General features: G+C 51.7%; 1 protein-coding gene across 2 annotated transcripts in view; it reads right to left on the reverse strand.

Annotated features, from left to right (window-relative positions):
• NTNG2 (netrin G2) overlaps positions 1–27,990 on the reverse strand; it is a 485,923-nt gene that overhangs the window by 318,852 nt on the left and 139,081 nt on the right. For both annotated transcript variants that reach the window (XM_085613924.1, XM_085613925.1), the window contains exon 3: positions 9,776–10,419. In XM_085613924.1, the coding sequence (XP_085470050.1) occupies positions 9,776–10,419 (644 nt within the window). The remainder of the gene's footprint in view (positions 1–9,775; positions 10,420–27,990) is intronic.

Below are 27,990 nucleotides of genomic sequence, written 5' to 3' on the forward strand. Positions count from 1 at the left end.
TGCAGGCACTCACTGTCAGGTGTATCCCAGACTATTCCATGCAGTGATGCAGGCACTCGCAGTCAGGTGTTTCCCAGACTCTTCCGCACAGTGATGCAGGCACTCACTGTCAGGTGTATCCCAGACTCTGTTGCGCAGTGATGATAGTGCACCCACAGACTGGTGTATCCCAGGCTCTTCCGTGCAGTGATGCAGGCACTCGATGTCAGGTGTATCCCAGACTCTGTCGCGCAGTGATAGCGCACCCACAGACAGGTGTATCCCAGGCTCTTCTGCGCAGTGATGCAGGCACTCGCTGTCAGGTGTATCCCAGACTCTTCCGCACAGTGATGCAGGCACTCGCTATCAGGTGTATCCCAGACTCTTCCACACAGTGATGCATGCACTCGCTGTCAGGTGTATCCCAGACTCTTCCGCACAGTGATGCAGGCACTCGCTGTCAGGTGTATCCCAGACTCTTCCGCACAGTGATGCAGGCACTCGCTGTCAGGTGTATCCCAGGCTCTTCCACGCAGTGATGCAGGCACTCGCTGTCAGGTGTATCCCAGGCTTTTCCGCGCAGTGATGCAGGCACTCGCTGTCAGGTGTACCCCAGACTCAGTCGCGCAGTGATAGCGCACCCACAGACAGGTGTATCCCAGGCTCTTCCGCGCAGTGATGCAGGCACTCGCTGTCAGGTGTATCCCAGACTCTTCCGCACAGTGATGCAGACACTCGCTGTCAGGTGTATCCCAGACTCAGTCGCACAGTGATAGCGCACCCACAGACAAGTTTATTCCAGGTTCTTCCACGCAGTGATGCATGCATTCGCTGTCAGGTGTCTCCCAGACTCTTCCGCACAGTGATGCAGGCACTCGATGTCAGGTGTATCCCAGACTATTCCACGCAGTGATGCAGGCACTCACTGTCAGGTGTATCCCAGACTCAGGTGCAGTGATAGCGCACCCACAGACAGGTGCATCCCAGGCTCTTCCGCGCAGTGATGCATGCACTCACCGTCAGGTGTATCCCAGACTATTCCACGCAGTGATGCAGGCACTCGCTGTCAGGTGTATCCCAGACTATTCCGCACAGTGATGCAGGCACTCGCAGTCAGGTGTTTCCCAGACTCTTCCGCACAGTGATGCAGGCACTCACTGTCAGGTGTATCCCAGACTCTGTTGCGCAGTGATGATAGTGCACCCACAGACTGGTGTATCCCAGGCTCTTCCGTGCAGTGATGCAGGCACTCGATGTCAGGTGTATCCCAGACTCTGTCGCGCAGTGATAGCGCACCCACAGACAGGTGTATCCCAGGCTCTTCTGCGCAGTGATGCAGGCACTCGCTGTCAGGTGTATCCCAGACTCTTCCGCACAGTGATGCAGGCACTCGCTATCAGGTGTATCCCAGACTCTTCCGCACAGTGATGCATGCACTCGCTGTCAGGTGTATCCCAGACTCTTCCGCACAGTGATGCAGGCACTCGCTGTCAGGTGTATCCCAGACTCTTCCGCACAGTGATGCAGGCACTCGCTGTCAGGTATATCCCAGGCTCTTCCACGCAGTGATGCAGGCACTCGCTGTCAGGTGTATCCCAGGCTTTTCCGCGCAGTGATGCAGGCACTCGCTGTCAGGTGTATCCCAGACTCAGTCGCGCAGTGATAGCGCACCCACAGACAGGTGTATCCCAGGCTCTTCCGCGCAGTGATGCAGGCACTCGCTGTCAGGTGTATCCCAGACTCTTCCGCACAGTGATGCAGACACTCGCTGTCAGGTGTATCCCAGACTCAGTCGCGCAGTGATAGCGCACCCACAGACAAGTTTATTCCAGGTTCTTCCACGCAGTGATGCATGCATTCGCTGTCAGGTGTCTCCCAGACTCTTCCGCACAGTGATGCAGGCACTCGATGTCAGGTGTATCCCAGACTATTCCACGCAGTGATGCAGGCACTCACTGTCAGGTGTATCCCAGACTCAGGTGCAGTGATAGCGCACCCACAGACAGGTGCATCCCAGGCTCTTCCGCGCAGTGATGCATGCACTCACCGTCAGGTGTATCCCAGACTATTCCACGCAGTGATGCAGGCACTCGCTGTCAGGTGTATCCCAGACTATTCCACGCAGTGATGCAGGCACTCGCTGTCAGGTGTATCCCAGACTCTGCCATCCAGTGATATGGGCACTCGCTGTCAGGTGTATCCCAGACTATTTCACGCAGTGATGCAGGCACTCGCTGTCAGGTGTATCCCAGACTCAGTCGCGCAGTGATAGCGCACCCACAGACAGGTGTATCCCAGGCTCTTCTGCGCAGTGATGCATGCATTCGCTGTCAGGTGTATCCCAGACTCTTCCCCACAGTGATGCAGACACTCGCTGTCAGGTGTATCCCAGACTATTCCACGCAGTGATGCAGGCACTCGCTGTCAGGTGTATCCCAGACTCAGTCGCGCAGTGATAGCGCACCACAGACAGGTGTATCCCAGGCTCTTCTGCACAGTGATGCATGCATTTGCTGTCAGGTGTATCCCAGACTCTTCCGCACAGTGATGCAGGCACTCGCTGCCAGGTGTATCCCAGACTATTCCACGCAGTGATGCAGGCACTCGCTGTCAGGTGTATCCCAGACTCAGTCGCGCAGTGATAGCGCACCACAGACAGGTGTATCCCAGGCTCTTCTGCACAGTGATGCATGCATTTGCTGTCAGGTGTATCCCAGACTCTTCCGCACAGTGATGCAGGCACTCGCTGCCAGGTGTATCCCAGACTATTCCACGCAGTGATGCAGGCACTCACTGTCAGGTGTTTCCCAGACTCTGCCGTCCAGTGATATGGGCACTCGCTGTCATATGTATCCCAGACTCTTCCACGCAGTGATGCAGGCACTCACTGTCAGGTGTATCCCAGACTATTCCATGCAGTGATGCAGGCACTCGCAGTCAGGTGTATCCCAGACTCTTCCGCACAGTGATGCAGGCACTCACTGTCAGGTGTATCCCAGACTCCGTTGCGCAGGGATGATAGTGCACCCACAGACTGGTGTATCCCAGGCTCTTCCGTGCAGTGATGCAGGCAATCGCTGTCAGGTGTATCCCAGACACTTCAGTGCAGTGATGCAGGCCCTCGCAGTCAGGTCTATCCCAGACTCCTCTTTGCAGTGATGCAGGCACTCGCTGTCAGGTGTATACCAGACTCCTCAATGCAGTGATGCAAGCACTCGCTGTCAGGTTTGTCCAGATTCTTCCGCACAGTGATGCATGCACTCGCTGTCAGGTTTGTCCAGATTCTTCCGCATCGTGATACGGGCAATCACTGTCAAGTGTATCCCAGACGCTTCCGCACAGTGATGCAGGCACTCGCTGTCAGGTGTATCCCAGACTCTGCCGCGCAGTGATACGGGCACTCGCTGTCAGGTGTGTCCAGATTCTTCCGCAAAGTGATACGGGCACTCGCTGTCAGGTCTATCCCAGACGCTTCCGCACAGTGATGCAGACACTCGCTGTCAGGTGTATCCCAGACTCGTCCACGCAGTGATGCAGGCACTCGCTGTCATTCTTGCGCTGGAACTCTGCATCCTTTAGCGCTCCCAGAGGGAGCTCAGGTTCCCCCAGTTTTAGCACTCCGGGCCTGGTCCATGATCCGGCATTGATTCACAGCTAACAATAACCCCAGCTCCAATTTAGCTGCTGAATGCAGAGGGTTTCTTGTCTTCGCTTAATTAGCATCAGTTACAGAGCAAGCTGATCCCTTCCGTGTGATGCCACCACGGATCCATTCAGGGCCTTTTTTGAAGAGAGGGGGGGGGGGTCAATTGTGCTGACACCGCTCGCTTCCTTCCTCACTCCTCCATGTGAATGAGGTTTGTGACACTGAGTTCAATGTCACCCTTTTAAGGATAGAACAGGCTGCTGCACCGCTCAGGAGCCGCGCGAGGAGGCGGGGCTGGGATGTGGCCCTCTCCACCCAAAACCACTGGGCCCGCCCTCTAGATGCTGTGATCACTTCCGCCTGCCGCTGATCAGTCAGAAATCGGGTCTGGCTTCTGTGGGAATGGAAGCGATGGGCCAGGGCCGACCAGGGGGTATGAACCCCTCTGCAGGAGCGCATCTGCAGCTGAGCTGCTCGTCCTCAGGGCCCTGCTGGGCGTGAGCCTGGCTAACCAGCAGAGGTTGTTGAAAGTAGTATTTCTCTGATGTATGGATTTTCTTGCAATACTTAAGATGTCCACATAAGGGTTTCTGCGAGGGTTTGGATCTGTTCGTGTTGGCTCCTTAATGATTTCTGCAGAAGTTTGATGTTTAAGGACCAGTGCCCAAAACTAGTACTAGGACCCAGGACTAGGAATAGGACTTAGACTAGGACTAGGTCCCAAGACTAGGGCCACGACCCAAGACTAGGACCCAAGACTAGGACTAGGACCTAGACTAGGACCCAAGACTAGGACTAGAACCCAAGGCTAGTGCCCTAAAGTAGCACTAGGGCATGAGACTAGGACCAGTGCCCAAAACTAGCACTAGGACTCAAGACTAGGACTAGGACCTAGACTAGGACTAGGTCCCAGGACTAGGACTAAGACCTAGACTAGGAAAAGGTCCCAAGACTAGGACCACGACCCAAGACTAGGACCCAAGACTAGGACTAGGATCCAAGGCTAGTGCCCTAAAGTAGCACTAGGGCATGAGACGAGGACTAGTGCCCAAGACAAGAACTAAGGACCAAAGACTAGGACTAGGACCCAAGACTAGGACTAGGACACAAGACTAGGACTAGGACTAGGACACAAGACTAGGACCTAGACTAGGACTAGGTCCCAAGACTAGGACCACGACCCAAGACTAGGACCCAAGACAAGTAATTGATAGTACCAACACTTCTGAGCAGGTCTGCATTGGCTGCTGTACTAGTAATGAACAGTACCAATGCTTCTCAGCAGGGCGCTGTAGTAGTAATGGACAGTACCAGTGTGTCTCAGCAGGGCTGCTGTGCTAGTAATGGACAGTGCCAGTGCTTCTCAGCAGGGCTGCTGTGCTAGTAATGGACAGTACCAGTGTGTCTCAACAGGGCTGCTGTGCTAGTAATGGACAGTGTCAGTGTGTCTCAACAGGGCTGCTGTGCTAGTAATGGACAGTGCCAGTGCTCTCAGCAGGGCTGCTGCGCTAGTAATGGACAGTACCAGTGTGTCTCCACAGGGCTGCTGTGCTAGTAATGGACAGTGCCAGTGCTTCTCAGCAGGGCTGCTCTGCTAGTAATGGACAGTACCAGTGCTTCTCAGCAGGGCTGCTGTATTAGTAACGGACATTAGTGGCACTTCTCATCAGAGTTACTATAGTAGAGAAAGGGCATTAATGCAGTGGCGGCCCGTGCAGGTAAGCACAGTGGGGCAGGAGTGGGGTGGTTGAAAGTGACATACGACGGAATAGGGAATATGAAATAAATAAATAAAATCACTTGCCTTGAGCTCGCCGCATCGCCAATTCGGCAATGTAGCGAGGGCAAGGTTCGTGGTTTTCTTTCTTTATTTTATATTCCCTATTCTGTCGTATGTCACTTTCACCAACCCCCCCCCCCGTGCGAGCTCCTCCGCTTCGGCAGCGGAGCGTCGCCCCACTGCTCATTGAGCAGCTGAAAATAAAACTAAAATGATAATAACAAGAAGTTATTGTTTTATTTTCTTTTGTGACACTGGGCGGGGTGGGGTGAGCTCGGGCAGGGGGCGCAGGAGTGGTTTGCACTCCCTCCCTACGTGTGCCGGACACTTTGACCGGCCGTCTAGGACCGGCCAAACAGTCATGCCTAGTTGGCATGTTCTCCATTGGGCTGTGTTGCACAGCACCCTGGAGAACATGCCCAGCCTCCCCAGGCACTTCCTGAGCGGCCAAACAGGCCGCTCAGACCAATCACAGCGCTTCTCCTGCAGCGTCATGATTGGCTGGCAAAGTCCGGAGGCCTGGGTGCTCATGATGCAGGCAGCAGCCGGGAAGAAGGCACAGAAGACAGAGGAGGATTCAGCGTCAAAGCAGGTACGTTTATTTTTTTGTTTTTATCCCGACCGGCCTCACCACGCCCTTACAGAGGCAGCCACCACTGCCCCTGCCCCGAACCCCCCCACCACGCTTACCTGTTCAGGCAGCTACTGTTTTACTGACACTTCTGAGAAGACTTACTAGAATAGTAAAGAGCATTACTGGCATTTCTCATTAGAGTTACTATAGTAGTAAAGGACATTACTGGCACTTCTCAGCAGAGATACCATTGCAGTAATACACATTCCATTGCTGGCACTTCTCAGCAGAGTTACTATTGTGGTAATGCACATTACGGGCACTTCTCAGCAGAGTTATTACACATTCCATTGCTGGCACTTCTCAGCAGAGTTACTATTGTGGCAATACACATTATTGGCACTTCTCAGCAGAAATAACATTGTAGTAATACACATTCCATTGCTGGCACTTCTCAGCAGAGTTACTATTGTGGCAAGACACATTATTGGCACTTCTCAGCAGAAATACCATTGTAGTAATACGCATTCCATTGCTGGCACTTCTCAGCAGAGTTACTATTGTGGCAATACCCATTATTGGCTCTTCTCAGCAGAGATACCATTGTAGTAATACACATTCCATTGCTGGCACTTCTCAGCAGAGTTGCTATTGTGGCAATACACATTACTGGCACTTCTCAGCAGAGATACCATTGTAGTAATACACATTCCATTGCTGGCACTTCTCAGCAGAGTTACTATTGTGGCAATACCCATTATTGGCACTTCTCAGCAGAGATACCATTGTAGAAATACACATTCCATTGCTGGTACTTCTCAGCAGAGTTGCTATTGTGGCAATACACATTACTGGCACTTCTCAGCAGAGATACCATTGTAGTAATACACATTCCATTGCTGGCACTTCTCAGCAGAGTTACTATTGTGGTAATACACATTACTGGCACTTCTCAGCAGAGATACCATTGTAGTAATACACATTCCATTGCTGGCACTTCTCAGCAGAGTTACTATTGTGGTAATACACATTACTGGCACTTCTCAGCAGAGATACCATTGTAGAAATACACATTCCATTGCTGGCACTTCTCAGAAGAGTTACTATTGTGGTAATACACATTACTGGCACTTCTCAGCAGAGTTATTACACATTCCATTGCTGGCACTTCTCAGCAGAGTTACTATTGTGGTAATACACATTACTGGCACTTCTCAGCAGAGTTATTACACATTCCATTGCTGGCACTTCTCAGCAGAGTTACTATTGTGGTAATACACATTACTGGCACTTCTCAGCAGAGTTATTACACATTCCATTGCTGGCACTTCTGAACATAGTAGCCATACCAGTCCATCTCAAGCACTTCTCAGCAGAGCTACCTTACGATGACCTGCTAGTGCCAGCACTTCTCAGTGGGTTCTTAGCCTATAATGGGCAGCACTAGCACTTAAGAGCATGGCTGCTATGTCGGTCATGAAAGGGGCATGCATTGCCCAGCAAGCTGTTATGCTAGTAACAGACATTTTCAGCAGGGCTCCTCTGCGTTCAATAGATATGTAATGTTGGGTGTTTATAAAATGCTAACACAGCCAAGAGGCTGCTTCAAGGTGATGGGGGCGGGGGGTGACGAGGGAAGGAGGGGTCTTGGTTCGCGGATCCTGCAGTGCCGGAGTCCCTGAAGGGGAGCAGGGCAGCCATACCAACGCCAGAGTCTTGGGGCGCATAAAAAGAAGGAAGAGATTCTACTAGGGTGCAAGATGGTCCGGGGTGCATTAAAATTCTTAGACAACTTTTTGGGGGTACAGGAGGATTCATCGAACTGGGTTTCGCATACGACCGAAGTCAAGTAGAAGATCTGCTTGAACCTCCATCTGTGAGTGATGTCATCACTATTGGCATCTGATGTCATCACTATTAGCATCGTTGTGATGTAATCACTATTGGTATCTGATGTCATCACTACTGGATCTGATGTCACCACTAATGGCATAATTGCTCTCCATGCCACTGGAATCAAGCTATCCTGGCTGAAGAGGGGTGAAACCCCGAAACCGGTCCTAGGAAGCTTGTTTCCAGTCCAGGGAGGACCTGGCTTGGCAGTTCGGGCTGGACTGTTCCCATGAGGCACAGGGTCAAGACGGATTTGCATATGGCTGGGTTCAAACTGGAATGGCATGGTGAGCAAATAATCGATGGATTTAGGCCCAGATCTCTGTACTGGGGTGAATGCATGACATTGTTCTGCATTCTGTCCTTCAACTGTTGTTTTTGTAATTGTGATGTGATCACTATTGGCATCTGATGTCATCACTATTAGCATCGTTGTGATGTAATCACTATTGGTATCTGATGTCATCACTACTGGATCTGATGTCACCACTAATGGCATAATTGTGATGTGATCACTATTGATATCTGATGTCACTTGTGAGAAATCTCACACTTCGAGCCTCCTGCCCATGGCGGTGATTCCCCCTGCCCTACGTCCCTGACTCCTCCCACTCTAGAGGGGGGGTTTGCCGTTCCTGCTAGTGGGAGGCGTCCGATCTCACCCGAGGTAGAAGGCTGAATGTCGCCAGCACCGGCCTCTTAAACTTCAACTCACCCTGTAATGTGTGACGGGCCCCGTTTCCTGACGCCCTGTCATTGGAGCCAACAACACTGTGGGCCCTGGGGGACCCAGGCATGCAGTAAAAACAGTATTCGTTCCAGAATGCAGTGCGCTATTGACTACTGAACCCCCAACGTTGACTAAACATTTCACGCTGGGCTGAGAGGCAACAAGCTATGGTGAGAGGTGGAAAGGAAGTCTTTGTGGAAAATGCAAAGTATAAGGGGCTGCAGGGTGTGAGTGAGGGGATGGGAGTGGCAGGGGTGTGGAGGTCATGACTTAGACTCCATCACTGTCGCAGTCCCAAGAGGGACTGCAACAGTGATGGAGAGAGAGGGACATGGCGACACAAAGAGACAAAGAGAGGCCGCTGACGTGAAGGACAGAAGCAGACAGAGGGACAGAAGCCGACAGAGTGACTGCGTCAGGGAGGGCCTCTTGACGACAAAACGAGACAACGGAGTCAGCTGAAGTGAAGGACAGAAGCAGACAGAGTGACTGTGCCAGGGAGGGCCTATTAGAGAGAGAAAGAGACAACGAGGGCAGCTGAAGTGAAGGACAGAAGCAGACAGAGTGACTGCGCCAGGGAGGGCCTATTAGAGGGAGAAAGAGACAACGAGGGCAGCTGAAGTGAAGGGAAGAAGCAGACAGGATGACTGCGCCAGGGAGGGCCTCTTGGCGCGAGAAAGAGACAACGAGGGGCCGTTGAAGTGAAGGGCAGAAGCCGACAGAGTGAGTGCGCCAGGGAGGGCCTATTAGAGAGAGAAAGAGACAACGAGGGCAGCTGAAGTGAAGGGCAGAAGCAGACAGAGTGACTGCGCCAGGGAGGGCCTATTAAAGAGAGAAAGAGACAACGAGGGCAGCTGAAGTGAAGGACAGAAGCAGACAGAGTGACTGCGCCAGGGAGGGTCTATTAGAGAGAGAAAGAGACAACGAGGGCAGCTGAAGTGAAGGACAGAAGCAGACAGAGTGACTGTGCCAGGGAGGGCCTATTAGAGAGAGAAAGAGACAACGAGGGCAGCTGAAGTGAAGGGCAGAAGCAGACAGAGTGACTGCGCCAGGGAGTGCCCTCAGAGGCCCCGGGAGTGACCCCACAGACCCCGAGAGTGATCCCACAGAACCCAGGAGTGACCCCACAGACCCCGGGAGTGACCCCACAGACCCCGCGCGCGCCCAGCTCACCTGGCAGTGACCTCGATGTTGGAGATGGCATAGAAGTACTTGTAGAGGTTGTCCCTCTGCACGTAGGTGCCCCCCAGGGCCGGCCGCAGCAGCCGCAGCCGGAGGTCGGTGAGCGTGAAGAACTCCTTCAGGCCCTTGGCGCTCTCCATGCGCGTGTACAGGTTCTCCATCCGCTTCAGGTCCGGCCCGGCGAAGATGGCGAAGCGCTCCCGCACCTCGAAGCGCACGTCCTTCTCCTTCTTGGAGCCCGCCCAGCGCGAGTACTCCTCGGTGCAGAGCACGCGGTGGGCGCTGGTGGCCGACAGCTCCTTGACGCGCCGCGCCGGCATGCCGAAGGCCTCCATGCAGTCGTCGGCATAGTACTGGTACGGGTGCCAGGTCCGGCCGTAGTCCAGGGACTTCTCCAGCAGCATGACGGTCGGACGGCCGTACTCGAAGGTCAGCACGATGTCGCCCGTCAGCTCGATGCTCTTGTTCCAGGCCAGGGTGATGTTGGCCACCAGCGGCTCCGGGAAGCGGCTCCAGGTCACACTCTGCCAGTAGGTGGCCAGCCCCTCCTGCTCCCGGTCCAGCATCAGCTTGGGGGGGTGGGCCAGGTCCGGGTTCGAGGCGTCGCACTCGTCGCTGCAGAGGTACGGGTTCTCCTGTGAGAGGGACAGAAGTGGACACATCGGTCAATGGACAAACACTTGGGATAAAAGACAGAACAATTTCTGAAAGGCCTTCCTCTAGTCCGCTCCCCCCAGACCGCCAGTGTCCCTGGTGCGGGGGGGGGGAAGGGGGGGTTTGGGGGGGAGGGGCAGCGGGGTTCGTAGGACGCAGTGCGGCTTACGTTGGCAAGGGGTGCTCCCCCAGTGTGATAAGGCTCAAGATGTGAAGGGGCGGTGTCCAGACTACGATGTGCTTCATCATGTGATGGGCTGGTACCCAGGGTGTGATGTGACGAGGTGGTACCCAGGGTGTGAGGTGGTACCTGGGGTATGATGTGATGAGGTGGTAACCAAGATGTGATGTGACGAGGTGGTAGCCAGGGTGTGGTGTGACGAGGTGGTACCCAGGGTGTGATGTAACGAGGTGGTACCCAGGGTATGAGGTGGTACCTAGGGTGTGAGGTGGTACCCAGGATGTGAGGTGGTACCCAGGGTGTGAGGTGGTACCTATGGTGTGATGTGATGAGGTGGTAACCAAGGTGTGATGTGACGAGGTAGTAGCCAGGGTGTGACGTGACGAGGTGGTACAAAGGCTATGATGTGACGAGGTGGTACCCAGGCTGTGATGTGACGAGGTGGTACCCAGGGTTAGAGGTGGTACCTAGGGTGTGATGTGACGAGGTGGTACCCAGGCTGTGATGTGACGAGGTGGTACCCAGGGTGTGAGGTGGTACCTAGGGTGTAATGTGATGAGGTGGTAACTAAGGTGTGATGTGACGAGGTGGTAGCAAGGCTGTGATGTGACTCATGATGAGACGTGAAGGTCACCAGAACGTGATGCAGCAGGGCTCTACTCAGATTGTAGTATGTGTTAATGTGATGAGGTGGTACCCAGGGTGTGATGTGGTACCCAGGGTGTGATGTGGTACCTAGGGTGTGATGTGGTACCTAGGGTGTGATGTGACGAGGTGGTACCCAGGGTGTGAGGTGGTACATAGGGTGTGATGTGGTACCTAGGATGTGATGTGGTACCTAGGGTGTGATGTGACGAGGTGGTACCCAGGGTGTGAGGTGGTACCTAGGGTGTGATGTGGTACCCAGCCTGTGATGTGACGAGGTGGTACCCAGGGTTTGAGGTGGTACCTAGGGTGTGATGTGACGAGGTGGTACCCAGGCTGTGATGTGACAAGGTGGTACCAAGGGTGTGAGGTGGTACCTAGGGTGTGATGTGATGAGGTGGTAACCAAGGTGTGATTTGACGAGGTGGTAGCCAGGCTGTGATGTGACTCATGATGAGACGTGAAGGTCACCAGAACGTGATGCAGCAGGGCTCTACTCAGATTGTAGTATGTGTTAATGTGATGAGGTGGTACCCAGGGTGTGATGTGGTACCCAGGGTGTGATGTGGTACCTAGGGTGTGATGTGGTACCTAGGGTGTGATGTGACGAGGTGGTACCCAGGGTGTGAGGTGGTACATAGGGTGTGATGTGGTACCTAGGATGTGATGTGGTACCTAGGGTGTGATGTGACGAGGTGGTACCCAGGGTGTGAGGTGGTACCTAGGTTGTGATGTGGTACCTAGGGTGTGATGTGATGAGGTGGTAACCAAGGTGTGATGTGACGAGGAAGTAGCCAGGGTGTGATGTGACGAGGTGGTACCCAGGCTCTGATGTGACGAGGTGGTACCCAGGGTTTGAGGTGGTACCTAGGGTGTGATGTGACGAGGTGGTACCCAGGCTGTGATGTGACGAGGTGGTACCCAGGATGTGAGGTGGTACCTAGGGTGTAATGTGATGAGGTGGTAACCAAGGTGTGATGTGACGAGGTGGTAGCAAGGCTGTGATGTGACTCATGATGAGACGTGAAGGTCTCCAGAACGTGATGCAGCAGGGCTCTACTCAGATTGTAGTATGTGTTAATGTGATGAGATGGTACCCAGGGTGTGATGTGGTACCCAGGGTGTGATGTGGTACCTAGGGTGTGATGTGACGAGGTGGTAGCCAGGGTGTGGTGTGACGAGGTGGTACCCAGGGTGTGATGTAACGAGGTGGTACCCAGGGTGTGAGGTGGTACCTAGGGTGTGAGGTGGTACCTAGGGTGTGAGGTGGTACCCAGGATGTGAGGTGGTACCCAGGGTGTGAGGTGGTACCTAGGGTGTGATGTGATGAGGTGCTAACCAAGGTGTGATGTGACGAGGTAGTAGTCAGGGTGTGATGTGACGAGATGGTACCCAGGCTATGATGTGACGAGGTGGTACCCAGGCTGTGATGTGACGAGGTGGTACCCAGGGTTTGAGGTGGTACCTAGGGTGTGATGTGACGAGGTGGTACCCAGGCTGTGGTGTGACAAGGTGGTACCAAGGGTGTGAGGTGGTACCTAGGGTGTGATGTGATGAGGTGGTAACCAAGGTGTGATTTGACAAGGTGGTAGCTAGGGTGTGGTGTGACGAGGTGGTAGCCAGGCTGTGATGTGACTCATGATGAGACGTGAAGGTCACCAGAACGTGATGCAGCAGGGCTCTACTCAGATTGTAGTATGTGTTAATGTGATGAGGTTGTAGCCAGGGTGTGATGTGGTACCTAGGGTGTGATGTGGTACCTAGGGTGTGATGTGGTACCTAGGGTGTGATGTGACAAGGTGGTACCCAGGGTGTGAGGTGGTACATAGGGTGTGATGTGGTACCTAGGATGTGATGTGGTACCTAGGGTGTGATGTGACGAGGTGGTACCCAGGGTGTGAGATGGTACCCAGGGTGTGATGTGGTACCCAGGGTGTGATGTGGTACCTAGGGTGTGATGTGACGAGGTGGTAGCCAGGGTGTGGTGTGACGAGGTGGTACCCAGGGTGTGATGTAACGAGGTGGTACCCAGGGTGTGAGGTGGTACCTAGGGTGTGAGGTGGTACCTAGGGTGTGAGGTGGTACCCAGGATGTGAGGTGGTACCCAGGGTGTGAGGTGGTACCTAGGGTGTGATGTGATGAGGTGCTAACCAAGGTGTGATGTGACGAGGTAGTAGTCAGGGTGTGATGTGACGAGATGGTACCCAGGCTATGATGTGACGAGGTGGTACCCAGGCTGTGATGTGACGAGGTGGTACCCAGGGTTTGAGGTGGTACCTAGGGTGTGATGTGACGAGGTGGTACCCAGGCTGTGGTGTGACAAGGTGGTACCAAGGGTGTGAGGTGGTACCTAGGGTGTGATGTGATGAGGTGGTAACCAAGGTGTGATTTGACAAGGTGGTAGCTAGGGTGTGGTGTGACGAGGTGGTAGCCAGGCTGTGATGTGACTCATGATGAGACGTGAAGGTCACCAGAACGTGATGCAGCAGGGCTCTACTCAGATTGTAGTATGTGTTAATGTGATGAGGTTGTAGCCAGGGTGTGATGTGGTACCTAGGGTGTGATGTGGTACCTAGGGTGTGATGTGGTACCTAGGGTGTGATGTGACAAGGTGGTACCCAGGGTGTGAGGTGGTACATAGGGTGTGATGTGGTACCTAGGATGTGATGTGGTACCTAGGGTGTGATGTGACGAGGTGGTACCCAGGGTGTGAGGTGGTACCTAGGGTGTGATGTGGTACCTAGGGTGTGATGTGGTACCTAGGGTGTGATGTGACGAGGTGGTACCCAGGCTGTGGTGTGACAAGGTGGTACCTAGGGTGTGAGGTGGTACCTAGGGTGTGATGTGATGAGGTGGTAACCAAGGTGTGATTTGACAAGGTGGTAGCTAGGGTGTGGTGTGACGAGGTGGTAGCCAGGCTGTGATGTGACTCATGATGAGACGTGAAGGTCACCAGAACGTGATGCAGCAGGGCTCTACTCAGATTGTAGTATGTGTTAATGTGATGAGGTTGTAGCCAGGGTGTGATGTGGTACCTAGGGTGTGATGTGGTACCTAGGGTGTGATGTGGTACCTAGGGTGTGATGTGACAAGGTGGTACCCAGGGTGTGAGGTGGTACATAGGGTGTGATGTGGTACCTAGGATGTGATGTGGTACCTAGGGTGTGATGTGACGAGGTGGTACCCAGGGTGTGAGGTGGTACCTAGGGTGTGATGTGGTACCTAGGGTGTGATGTGGTACCTAGGGTGTGATGTGACGAGGTGGTACCCAGGGTGTGAGGTGGTACCTAGGGTGTGATGTGGTACCCATGGTGTAAGGTGGTACCTAGGGTGTGATGTGGTACCTAGGGTGTGATGTGACGAGGTGGTACCCAGGGTGTGAGGTGGTACCCATGGTGTAAGGTGGTACCCAGGGTGTGATGTGGTACCCAGGGTGTGATGTGACTCATGATGAGACGTTAAGGTCTCCAGAGGGTGTTGTTGACAGGGCTGCACTCTTATTGTACCAGGTGATGTGGCAGGTGGCAGGGACAGAGCCTCACCTTAGAGGGTGTCGACTCGCACTTCTGCACCGGCGACCTTCATGGAATCTACTCTACGAAACATTGCCATTCACTCTTGTGACAGTCTTCAGACTATCTGAGGGAAGTCTCTTCCGAGACTGCTCCCAAGTGCCTCTTGTTTGCCACTGAGATCTCTCTTGACCACAGACCGGCTCTCCCCTCTTCCTGGGTGCGAGGTTTCAGCAGCTCTGGGGGGTTTACGTTCCTGGGCACACGATTGAGCATATTTACAAGCTCCTATCGCCACAGGAACGTCACTTTTAAAGACGCTCCTGTGGCGATACGGGCTTCGCCTTTTTCACAAGACAGTGTTAAGCCACTTAACATGGCTTAACGCTGCCTTGTAAATAAGGCACTCTTTCACGCTATACTTAGCATGAAAGGGGTGGGAAATGGGTGTTGCGATGGGCGTTCCGCCGCAACACTCATTGATTTTGATGCTGCCCCATATATTTACAAGGGTGGCGTAAATATGGGGCAGCGCCAAAATTAAGACGAAAAAACCCTGGTCCTAAAACGGCGCAATGAGGAGAAATGCTTTATTTCTCTCCGTGTTTGCTGTTTCTGTGTGTGCTGCATTGTACAGCACCAATAGAAACAGCAAAGCACCATGCATGATTGTTTATGTGCAGGAAGGTGTCCCTTCCTGCACATAAACAATCATTTTAAAAATGACGAGTTGCAACTTCTATGTGTGTTGCGCAAAGCAGCATATATAGAAGGTACAGATCGCCATTTAGGATTGTTTATGTGCAAGAAGGGGCACCTTCCTGCACATAAACAATCAATCCCACAATGCAGGCACCCTTGCACTATGGTGCAAGGATGCCTGCGGTGGCACCAGGCAGTTGTAAGTAGCACCAGCGCAGAGGAAAACGCAGGGCTGCACCGTATTGTTGTAAATACTATTAAGATCTGCGTTTCCGAAGTGGCGGAGTGCGTCGTAAGGCCAAAAAGGCTAACGCCACACTCCGCCATTTCCCTTGTAAATATACCCTGAAGACTCTTGAGGTCTCTTTGCTTGTCCTTGTGTGGTCTCATGGAGGTGGACAGTTATTCACTGATATCTGGGGCTCAGCAGCAGAGGTCAGAGGTCACCCTGAGGCGCAGCTGTCTCACTGCGGCGATGAGACAGTATTAGAAAGTATTAACTGCGCTCACTGCTGCGGAAGCTATTAATAGGAGGCGACGTGGATCAGAAATAGGGCTCATTACAAAGCCACTGAACTGAGATCACTGCTCCCCTCCTCCCCCCGTCTTCCCCCCGCCAGAGAAATAAAGGAACCGCGTGGTTTCAAGCAACAGGATCCTGTCCCTCTAGGGCGCCATCATTCCGCTCTCACTGACACTTCTGCGATGTCCCTCCGGGAACCTGCCGGAGATCCGAGCCCCCCACACCTACCACTCGCTGGAAGCTTCAGGGTGTCTGGCAGGGACCCAGGGTCAGTGTCCCGTAGGGTAACGAGTGGAGCACCCTGGAGGCACAGAGCTGTATCCTGGCTGTCAGTGGCCCTGAAGATGCCTCCGTGCAGCTAGCCCCTCCCACCAGTGGCCTCACTCAGGGCCATATATATGATCCGGGTTGCGTCGTTCTTGCACCACGCAACGTGGTGCGAGGGTGACGCAAACCCGAAGCCACACAAAGCCACTTTGAGTGTCTCCAAAAAGATACATTCATGCTACGCAGAGCACAAATTCCTGCTTTGCGTTACTCTGCTCTGGGTAGACGTTCCGGGTGGGTGTTCCCACGCAACTCCCATGGTATTTTGACACACTCCCAGATTTACAAGACCATATAAATAATTTTATTTCGCCTTGTTTTTTCCCTCTTTTTATGCAGCACGCATGGAAAGAGGAAAACGCCTCTCAGGATTCTTTTTGTGCAGGAAGGTGTCCCTTGTAGTGTTTCGTGGCTTCTGTTTTTGGCGGCACTAACAGGAGAAATGGGCTGGTGGAAGCTGCCCCCTGACGAGAGCCCTGGAACTTATTTTTATTTACCACTGGCAACGACCCTACACAAAGCGAACTCAAGCACCCGAAACGAATCCCTTCAGGTCAAAAGGGAAGAGAGCGAGGCAGCTGCAGTGATTCATTTTCACCACGAATGGAAGTGAAGGAGTATATGGTCAGGCGCAGGCATTACAGCGCGCTGCAAACATGCTCCAGTCCGAGGAAGAGGCACTCAGTGAAAACCAGCTCAGATCGACTTGTTAGCGTGAATTGCGATGTATAAAATGGGGCGTAACCTTGAAAATAGGGTTCCGTCTAGTTTGGTTGCATTTAAAGGATGCACAAACGAGATATGGTGAGCAGACTCTTCAGCCGATATGTTGTTACACAGTTCTAGCTGTCTTAAAATGAATAAATGGTTGAATGCATGACATCAATGCATGCATCAACCGCTATCATGCTCAGACTCCATTCACCTTAGGGATCAACCTGTTAAAAACCTGGCTGTACCTTTTTTTTTTAGACAAGCCTACCAAGCAGACCATGCACTGTCTGTTGCAGCCCTTATTGTGGTTCACCAAGAACATGGAGGCGCTTGGGGGTTGTGGGAATGGGGGGTAGGAGGGAGGAGGGGAGGTAGCATGGGGTAGGCTTAAGGGTTTTATGTACTTTTCTTTTATTACGATATGGAACTTCCGAGTGTACTCACTGTTATTAGCATTGTTACGGTGCACCTTGCTATGGAAAGATGATGGTACGACTGATGGGTGGTATATCACAGGATGTTACAATGGGTAAGGACAAATTTGACTGTAAACCATCGCTCACGAAAAGACTTGATTGTACAAGGCGGATTGTGGATTAGGATCCTAGTATGTGAGCGGAAGCTTCTGCTCAAAATGTTCCTGACGTACTGTACAAGGTTAATCAATAAAAATATTTTACAAAAAAAAATGGAGGCGCTTGGAGCAGCCCATTGCTTATCATTGGTTAGCTTTCCTGCCACTCTCATTTACCTCCTTCCCATTCATGACCCAGCTTGTCAATCGTGTGTTTGTCCCTCCCATGGAACATTTACTCTTTAGCATCTCTTTGATTATTTGGCATCACTGCTGTCACTGCTTGCTTTTTAAGCACTACTTTTTTTCTGTTTTGCTAAGCACCCCATGACGGTGCAAGTGTTTTTGAGCTGTCTCCCCTGTGTACTTCTCTCCCCCCTGCACTTATGTTGCTCTCTGTCATCTGAGTGCTTCTCCCACCCCTTTCCCTGTTGCGCTCATGTGCTTCTCCTATTGCCTCCCCAATGCTCTCTGCGTTGCTTTCCCCCACTGAGCCCACTTTTCGCTCCCAGTTGTTCCTTCCCCTACCTGTGCCCTCCGTGTTGCTTTCCCCAACCCCTGTGTTGCTTATCCCTCCCTCCCACGCTCACTGTGTTACTTGTGCCTCCCTCCCACGCTCACTGAGGGGCAAATTATCAAGAAACTGCATTAAAATTATCACCGCTTTACATGGGCTTCTATTGGAATTCTTTGCGGCATATTATCAAGCCCATTATTACCGCTTTAGCGGCAGTTTTCTGCCGCTTTAGCGGCGATAATTTTAACGCTGTTTGTTGATAATATGGCCCTGAGTTGCTTATGCCTCCCTCCCACCATCACAGCGTTGCAGCCACATTCCCCCATCCTCCTCCATGTCGCTTCCGCACATGGGCACTGGCAGTAGGGGTGCGGGGAGTGCCGCAGCACCCCCAAAACAACCATGCTCGAGTTCAGTAGGCGAATGAGCAATACAGATTCCTTTTATTTTTTTCATTTGCTCAGCTTTGCTGTGTGTGAAAGACAAAGAGGGGTCAAAGGTCAGGCTAAGTCTTCTGAAACATTTCTGCTAATTCTTTAAACTTGGAAATTGGTGTTTAATTCTCTTTCTCTGACTGGACAGTGAGAGGGTTTCATGAAGTGAACTTCCTGGCAGTCGTGGTGGGTATGGACGGTGTGGAAGGAAAGGCTGCAGAATGTCAGGGTTTTTTCTAACACACAACTTTTAAACATCTGTAAATGAACTGTACAAATATTCCAAAATATATTTGCAGCTAGGGAGATACAAATAGAGAGCATCATGTGTCGGCGATTTTGAAGTGTGATGGAAACAAAGAGGGTCATTAGGATGGTGGGCAGACTTTGTCCGCCTGCCATCCTGTCGTGGAATGGGACCGCCCGCCATTGGTGCGGGGGTCCCGTTTGTGAAATTAGGATGCGCCCGCCACACTGGCGGGCGCATCCTGCATTCCTGAAATTGCGGCGGGCGGTGCTCTCAGCACCGCCTGCTGCAATGCCAAGAAGGCATGTTGTGCACTTCCATGCACAACATGGCAGGCAACGCGCGGTGCCTGCCATGTTGTGCGTGGAACTGCAGGGGGGTACCATAGGTACCCCCCATGTGCACCCCCCACCCCCAAGAATCCCTGGAGGGCTGCTACGGGCCCCCAATGTCAAAAACCATTTGCCTTTCCGTGGCGGCAAAAGGCAGGTCCCCGCCTGCATTGTAATATGGATAGCGGTGTCTACCAGATACCGTCACCATATAAATGCTTTTCCGCCCGGTAGGCAATTGGACGGATTGCCTACCGGTGGAAAACCGGCGGACGGTCTTCCCGTCCGCCGGGGTCCCCCCCGCCATGGTAATGTGGCGGAGGGGGAATTTGAAAGCGGGAGGTGATTTTTAGCGGGTGGATCGCCACCGCCATACGGGCAGTGGCGTTCCGCCAGCTATACTAATGACCCCAAAAGAATTTAATATGATCGAAACTAGTGAAGACGCTTTACTTGGTGGTGCCTCGCGGCTAATATTAGCTGAAACCCAATCTCCACATATCACTGGTGTGCTTTGGAGTCATACCCGGAAAACAGTGTCTCAGCTCAAATTTTAGGGCCATTTCAAAGGGAAATGTGTTGTCTGAAAATGACAGTGCACTACCACCATGCTTTATATATGTACTTGTGACGTGTGCTCCAAAGTACGCCTCTGGCTACAGACCACGCCCATACCGAGCTCCTGCTGAGGGGGCGGGGCTCATTTGCTTCCCTTCTTCTTTGTGTGATGCTGGGATTTTTCACGATTTCTATCACTTCAGTGAGGTAACATTGATGTCAGCACCTGCAATCTGAAAATTGTTCCACCGCCAGTGATTCCGCACCCCCTCTTTGTTCCTTTCTACCCCCCCACCCCAATGCACGCTTAAAAAAACGGTTGGCACATTTTTTTCTTTTTTCTGTAATAAAAAGAAAACACAACTTTCCACGTCATTTTGTAGGTAAGTGCAGGCCCGATGCTAATGGCCTCGACCTCATGGCATTGCCAAAGCTTGTTGACAGTTACGTGGGTGGGGTGTAAGAAAAAGTAGAGACTCGGGGGTTGTATCTGTTAAGATAAAAGAGTAGGTGACGAAATAGAGAACAAAACAATTTTTTTCGACGCCTGCTCGGCAAATTAGCGAAGGTGGTTATAGAGAAAAAATAACGAAAACCGGTTTGGGTGGAAAGTTTCTCCGCATCAGTTCCCATGAGTCTGTTTTATGTCCACATCAGATGTATAGGGGGCCCAGCCCCACCCCTGCCTCTATGGCGGCACACCCCCACACCATGAGCTCATTTCCGGTACTAATAGGCGAGCTGCTCCTACATTACTGACTAATAAGCTATTTCTACTTATTGGAAAGAAAAGTCTGAGCATTGATGAATAATTTACGGGGCGCAGAGGCTCCTATTTCGGGAGCTTCTAAATCTGGAACTATCTCGATGTCTCTCTCTTGCCCCGTGTCTCGCGCCGGCCTCTCGCGCTCATTTCCGCCTCCTGAATCCGCTTCCTCGTCTATTTCAAGCGTTGTCTGAACCCGCCTCGTTTCATCTCTGTTTTCTGTCTCTTTCTTTCTTTCCCTCTGTTCTTTTTCTTCTCTTGCGCACTCTGTTGCTCTCTTTCCTCACCCCTGTCCCTCACCCTCCCCTCTCGCTCTCTTCTATCTTTCTCTCTCGCCTCTCAAATCCCCTTGTCTGCCCCCCCTTTCAACCTCTTCTCCTCTCTCTTCCCGCCTCAGCCCCCTCTCTCAGTCTCTTGACCTCTCTTCTCCATTTCGCTGAGTGTCTGTTGTTCTCTCTTTCCTTTCTCACCCTCACACCCTCTGTTTCTCTCTGTCTCTCTGCCCCTTCTCTCTTTGTCATTGCTCTCTAATCTCCTTCCCTTCGCCCCTTCACCTGTCTCCCCCCTATTTCCAACGAAAACAGTATTCATCATTTTGTCTCTATCTTGGTGCGTGACTAGTTTCACTCAAGGCGCATAGTTAAAAATTCTAATAAACCGCACTCTTCTTACTTTGTATATTTATGGCTTCAACTATTTGTACGTAAGCCCCCTCCTCGCCCCCCCCCCCCCCCCCCCGGGCTGCCTCTGTAGGGCCTGCGCGTGAATTCACCTAAAACCATCCGATCTCTCACTCAAGGTGATTCCTTCACCGCTCACTCTCTCTCTCTCTCTCTCTCTCCCCCCTCATTCTCTCCCTCTCACACATCTCCCTCTCCCTCTCTTTCTCTCTCTCTCACACATCTCCCTCTCTCTCCCTCTCTCTCTCTCTCATTCGCTCTCTCTCTCTCTCTTTCTCTCTCTCTCATTCGCTCTCTCTCTCTCCCTCTCTCTCACTTTGTCTTTACTCTGTGATTGGGGGTGGGATTTAATGTGGTGGGATTTAGTGTGGCGGTATGTAACATGGCGTTATTTAGCGTGGCGGTATTTAATATGGCAGAATGTGGCATGGTGGTATTTAATGTGGCGGTATTTAGCGTGGTGGTATTCAGCGTGGTGGTATTCAGCGTGGTGTATTTAACATGGCGGTATTTAGCATGGCAGTATATATTAAGGGGTTATTTAGCGTGGCAGTATTTAATGTGGTGGCATGTAGCATGGCGGTATTTAGTGTGGTAGTATATAACATGGCGTTATTTAGCATGACAGTATATAATATGGCATTATTTAGCGTGACAGTATTTAATGTGGCGGTATTTATCATGGTGGTATTTGGCCGGATGGTGTTTAGTGTGGTGGTATTTAGCATGGCGGTATTTAATATGGCAGAATGTGGCATGGTGGTATTTAATGCGGCGGTATTTAGCGTGGCGGTATTTAACGTGGTGGTAGTTAGTGTGGCGTATTTAAAATGGTGGTATTTAGCGTGGTGGTATTTAATGTGGTGGTATTTAGCGTAGTGGTATTTAGCATGGAGCTATTTAACCTGGCGGTATTTAGCATGGTGCTATTTTATGTGGCAGTATTTAACATGGTGGTCTTTAATGTGGTGGTATGTAGCATGGTGGTATTTAGTCTGGTGGTATATAACGAGGAGGTATTTTGCATGGCAGTATATAACATGGCGGTATTTAGCTTGGCGGCATTTAGCTTGGCGGTATTTAATGTGGCGGTATTCGATGTGGCAGTATTTAGCGTAGTGGTATTTAATGTGGTAGTATTTAATTTTGTGGTATTTAGCATGGCAGTATTTAGCTTGGCGGTATTTAGCTTGGCAGTATTTAACATGGCCCTATTAAATGTTTCCAACACCTAAATCTGCTATTATGAGTTATACCACATGCAGTGGCGGCTCCTTTAGGGTGTGCTGCGGGGGGGGGGGGTGGTCAGGGGAGAGGCAGGGTGGGGGGTAGTAAATTCCGGCATATGGCTGAACGGAGTTAAGTAAATGAATAAAACGAATTACATTGCGCGCACAGCATCGCCATTTGGCATTGCAGCGCACGCAATGTAATTAGTTTTATTTATTTATTTACTTAACTCCATTCGGGCCATATGCTGGAGTTTACTACCCCCCCACCCTGCCCCTCGCCCCCACCCTGCCCCTCCCCCACCCCACCGCCCACAGCAACCCTCCATGTCAGAGTGCTTCCCTGTTTCCTGAGCTCCCATCGTTTTGGAGTGGAGCCCTCTTTCTTGGAGTCATAATGCAGGAGAGCAGTAGTGCTTAATTTGAGCAGGTGGTTTCCGGTGCTCGGCACCAGCACTTAATTGTGAACACCTGCACTATAACAGTCTACCACATGGTGGCGCTGTGTGTGTAATTTAGAGATGAGCAGAACAACAACTGTTTATTAATTCAATATACATTAAAAATATTAATTCCTGACACCCAAGCCATTGGTACAGCTTTGGGGTCTTGGAATAGTCTGAATAATCACACTCATAGGAGTGTTACGGTTGGTAGTTGCATAGGTATTGTCATTGGTAACGCTGGCACGGCAGTGGGTGGTTAGAGCTGCAGTGGCCTACTGGAGAGGGCCCTGGCACACATTTCATTACAAATTAAGCACTGGAGAGCACATCAGAGCCTTGGGTCCCCACCACTTAGGAGTGTGCCCCAGTTACATGGGCCCCCATCCAGCATTTAGTAGTGCACCCCTTTTTCAGTGCTGGCACAGTTTAGCAGTGCACCGCTGTTTCCACTGCTGGTACAGTTTAGCAGTGCACCCCTGTTTCCACTGCTGGTACAGTTTAGCAGTGCCCCCCTGTTGCTCCTGTTTGCAGTACTGGCACTGTTTAGCAGTGCACCCCTGTTTCCATTGCTGGCACAGTTTAGCTGTGCACTCCTGTTTCCCGTGCAGGTACAGTTTAGCAGCGCACCTCTGTTTCCAGTGCTTACACAATTTAGCAGTGCATCTGTTTGTAGTGCTGGCACAGTTTAGCAGTGCGCTCTTATTTCCACTGCTAGATCAGTTTAGTAGTTCACCCCTGTGACAACTGTTTCCAGTGCTGGCACTGTTTAGCAGTGCACCCCTGTTTCCAGTACTGGCACAGTTTAGCAGTGCACCCCTGTTTCCACTGCTGGTACAGTTTAGCAGTGCACCCCTGTTGCTCCTGTTTGCAGTACTGGCACTGTTTAGCAGTGCACCCCTGTTTCCAGTACTGGCACAGTTTAGCAGTGCACCCCTGTTTCCACTGTGGGTACAGTTTAGCAGTGCACCCCTGTTGCTCCTGTTTGCTGTACTGGCACTGTTTAGCAGTGCACCCCTGTTTCCAGTACTGGCACAGTTTAGCAGTGCACCCCTGTTTCCATTGCTGGCACAGTTTAGCAGTGCACCCCTGTTGCTCCTGTTTGCAGTACTGGCACTGTTTAGCAGTGCACCCCTGTTTCCAGTACTGGCACAGTTTAGCAGTGCACCCCTGTTTCCATTGCTGGCACAGTTTAGCTGTGCACTCCTGTTTCCCGTGCAGGTACAGTTTAGCAGCGCACCTCTGTTTCCAGTGCTTACACAATTTAGCAGTGCACCCCTGTTTCCACTGCTTGTACAGTTTAGCAGTGCACCCCTGTTGCTCCTGTTTACAGTGCTGGCACAGTTTAGCAGTGCGCTCTTATTTCCACTGCTAGATCAGTTTAGTAGTTCACCCCTGTGACCACTGTTTCCAGTGCTGACACTGTTTAGCAGTGCACCCCTGTTTCCATTGCTGGCACAGTTTAGCAGTGCACTCCTGGTTCCCGTGCAGGTACAGTTTAGCAGCGCACCTCTGTTTCCAATTTAGCAGTGCACCCGTTTGTAGTGCTGGCACAGTTTAGCAGTGCGCTCTTATTTCCACTGCTAGATCAGTTTAGTAGTGCACCCCTGTGACCACTGTTTCCAGTACTGGCACAGTTTAGCAGTGCATCCCTGTTTCCAGTACTGGCACAGTTTAGAAGCACTTCCCTGTATGCAGTACTGGCACGGTTTGGCAGAGCACCCCTGTTTCCAGTGTTGGCACAGTTTAGCAGTGCACCCTTTGTTTCCATTGCTGGCACAGTTTAGCAGTGCACCCCTGTTTCCAATGCTAGCATAGATAAGCAGCGCACTGCAGTTTCCAGTGCTGGCAAAGTTCAGCAGTGCACCCCTGTTTCCAGTACTGGCACAGTTTAGCAGTGCATATCTGTTACCACAGTTTCCAGTGATGGTCCAGTTTAGCAGTGCTCCCCGTTGCCAGTACCGGCACAGTTTAGCAGTGCACCCCTGTTTCCTGTACTAGCACAGATTAGCAGTGCAACAGTGTTTCCAGTGCTGGCGCAGTTTAGCAACGTAGCCCTGTTTCACAATTTAGCCACGCACCTGTATTTCCAGTACTCGCACAGTTTAGCAGCGCATCCCTGTTGCCAGTACTGGCACAGCTTAGCAGTGCACCCTTGCTTCCAGGGATGGCACAGTTTAGCAGTGCACCCCTGTTTCCAGGGATGGCACAATTTAGCAGTGCACCCCTGTTTCCTGTACTAGCACAGATTAGCAGTGCACCGGTGTTTCCAGTGCTGGCGCAGTTTAGCAGCGCAGCGCTGTTTACCGTTCTGGCACAATTTAGCCGCACAGCTGTGTTTCCAGTACTGGCACAGTTTAGCAGCGCATTCCCGTTTCCATTTCTGGCGTAATTTAGCCTTTCGCCTGTTTCCAGTGTTGGCACAGTTTAGCGGCGCATGAGTTTCCAGTGGTGGCACAGTTTAGCAGCGCATGAGTTTCCAGTGGTGGCACAGTTTAGCGGCGCATGAGTTTCCAGTGGTGGCACAGTTTAGCAGCGCATGAGTTTCCAGTGGTGGCACAGTTTAGCGGCGCATGAGTTTCCAGTGGTGGCACAGTTTAGCAGCGCATGAGTTTCCAGTGGTGGCACAGTTTAGCGGCGCATCAGTTTCCAGTGCTGGCACAGTTTAGCAGTGCACCTCTGTTTTATGGGTCCCCACCATTAAGTAGTGCGCCTCATTTCCTGAGCTTACACTGTTTAGGTGTACACACTGTTTTCTAAGCTCATTCTGTTTTCTGAGCTAACAGTTGGGGTACGGAGTCCCCACTATTTTTAGAGAGGAGACTCAGGGCCTCATTTATTATATTTTGGAGTAGGGCAGCATTGCAAGTCTTCCTGCTGCGCTGCCCTATGTCAAAAGAAAGGGGCAGGAACGCGCTGTATCTATAAGATGTGGCGCATTCCTACCCTCTTCCACAGTGCTGGCGCCACATGGCTGCCATGTGCCACGCAGCCACCCGTGTACCATAGTGCAAGGGTGTCTACATTGAAATCAGGTTGTTTTTGTGAGGGAGGGGACACCTTCCCTCACAAAACAACCCTTGCCCCACCCCTGGGGAGGCGTAGGCTTTTGACACATTCCCAGGTTCACAGCTTGTAATCGGGAATGTGTCACATGCCATGAGTGTTACATGGGTACACCCACTTTAATGCCCATGGCGTGCCTCCCCATTGCAATGTGAGGCAACGCAGCGACTTGCGCTGCGTTGCCTCACACCATATCTAGGAGGCCATGAAAAGCCACGCAGGGTAGATATGGGTACGCCCTGTGCACTGCTGGAACGTCATTAAAAGTGGCTTCTGGACCCACACTGGGCTTGTAATTAAGCCACTCAGTTCCTCTTACCTGAGGCTGAAGGAGGCTTAGATGTGTCACCTTTGTACCCCAGACCAGCAGCTGCCAGCGTTTACAAACACTATGGGGCATATTTACAAGGAACTGGCGCACGGCAGCATCCCAAATCATCTTGCTGCGCTGCCCAACACCAGCTCCAAAGGGCGGGAATGCACCGTATTTACAAGCGACAGAGATTTCTTGTCCTTTCAGCGAGCACCAGTGCACATTTTGTAGTTGTGCGCCAACACAGACACCTTGGCACCATGGTGCCATGGTGTCTGTGATGTTGGCACAATTGTTTTTGGGCAGAAAGGGCACCTTCCTGCACAAAAACAATCACAACAGGCGTTTTCCTCTTTCTACCACGTAAAAAGAGGAAAAACGCCTGCTCTAGGGAAGCGCATAATTTTGTCGCTGCCCCAGGTTTACAAGATATTGTAAATCTGGGCAGTGTCAAATTCTGTGGGTGTTGAGTGGGAACACCCCCTGTAACACCCATGGAACGCCTCTTTCACGCAGAGTACGACAAGGAAGCGACTTGTGCTGCCTCACCTTACTCCATATCTACAAGGCCATGAAAAGCTCTGCAGGGGGGCTTTACGTGGCCTGGTAGATATGGCTAAGCCGTGTGCATCACGAATATGCCCGTATGAGGGGGTGGGGGCATTGTATGAATATCGTACCTTGCAAGACCTTTAAAGGGGAGAGGAGTTGGCCTAACGGTTAGGGCGCTCGACCTCGGATCCGGGGGAACTGGGTTCGAGTCTCAGTAACGACGCTAAAACATCCTGTGATTCTGGGCAAATCACTTAATCTCCCCGTGCCTAACAAAAAAAAAATGAATGTGTGGCCTCATGTAACGTAACTGGTGCTATGTAAAGCGCTCTGATACCTGATTGGATTCGGGTCAAGTTCGCGCCATATAAAACTCTGCAAAAAAAAACTGTTAACCTTTCTATCACTTACTGCACAGCAGATGTGCAGGCTTCTGTGCTGGATAGAGAACACCAGCAGGAAACAAGGTGCTAGTCGGCCCCCACTATTTGTCTTACACAGAAGCATGAATAAAAGAAAGTCACTAGTCTAGACGTGTCTGTTCAGTGATCCCAGACCCACTCAGCGTCACTCTCATGGTCGCTGACGTGCCTCTGACGCACCAGGACCCCCTAAAGTCACCAAGTGCCTGCAGCAAGGCCTGTGCCGACATCTAGCCTTCCTCAGCCCCCCAAGCATCGGCCGAGCGTGTAATGGGAACCTGTAAACACGAGCAAAGTGATTCCGCGGGGTGGACGAGCATCATTTGCATACAACGGCGAGCCCCGCGCATGTGGTAATTAGGGGAAAGCAATAGCTTTTAATGAGGCCGCATGGGACTTGAGAGAATTCCATCAGATTCTACATTTCTTATTTATCGTGGGATCATCGCTCACCGTGGGCTCTTCTGTTTTACCGACCGTGAGAGGGAGTAAAACGAAGGGTAGTGAGAGGGAGCGTCCATTGTTTACTTTTTTATAGAGTCCTCATAAAATGCAGCCGAGAAGGGTGGGAGGCCTTGACGCCATCTTGTCGCACAGCACTGTCCTTATCAGACAGACGCAAGAACGAGAGCGCTATGGGTCTCCGGGTGGCCTCTACAGTTAGGTCTCGTCTACCATATAGCTTTCAACTGGCTGTAGTGCACCCCTTCTGTGGACCATACCAAACATGTACAGTGGGCTTAGACCATGCCCATTGCTTATCATTGGTTAGCTTTCTTGTCACTCTCATTTGCTTGCTTCTTATTTGATGGCTT

This window comes from Triturus cristatus, chromosome 1_2, assembly GCF_964204655.1.
Source record: "Triturus cristatus chromosome 1_2, aTriCri1.1, whole genome shotgun sequence".
Lineage (NCBI taxonomy): Eukaryota > Metazoa > Chordata > Amphibia > Caudata > Salamandridae > Triturus > Triturus cristatus.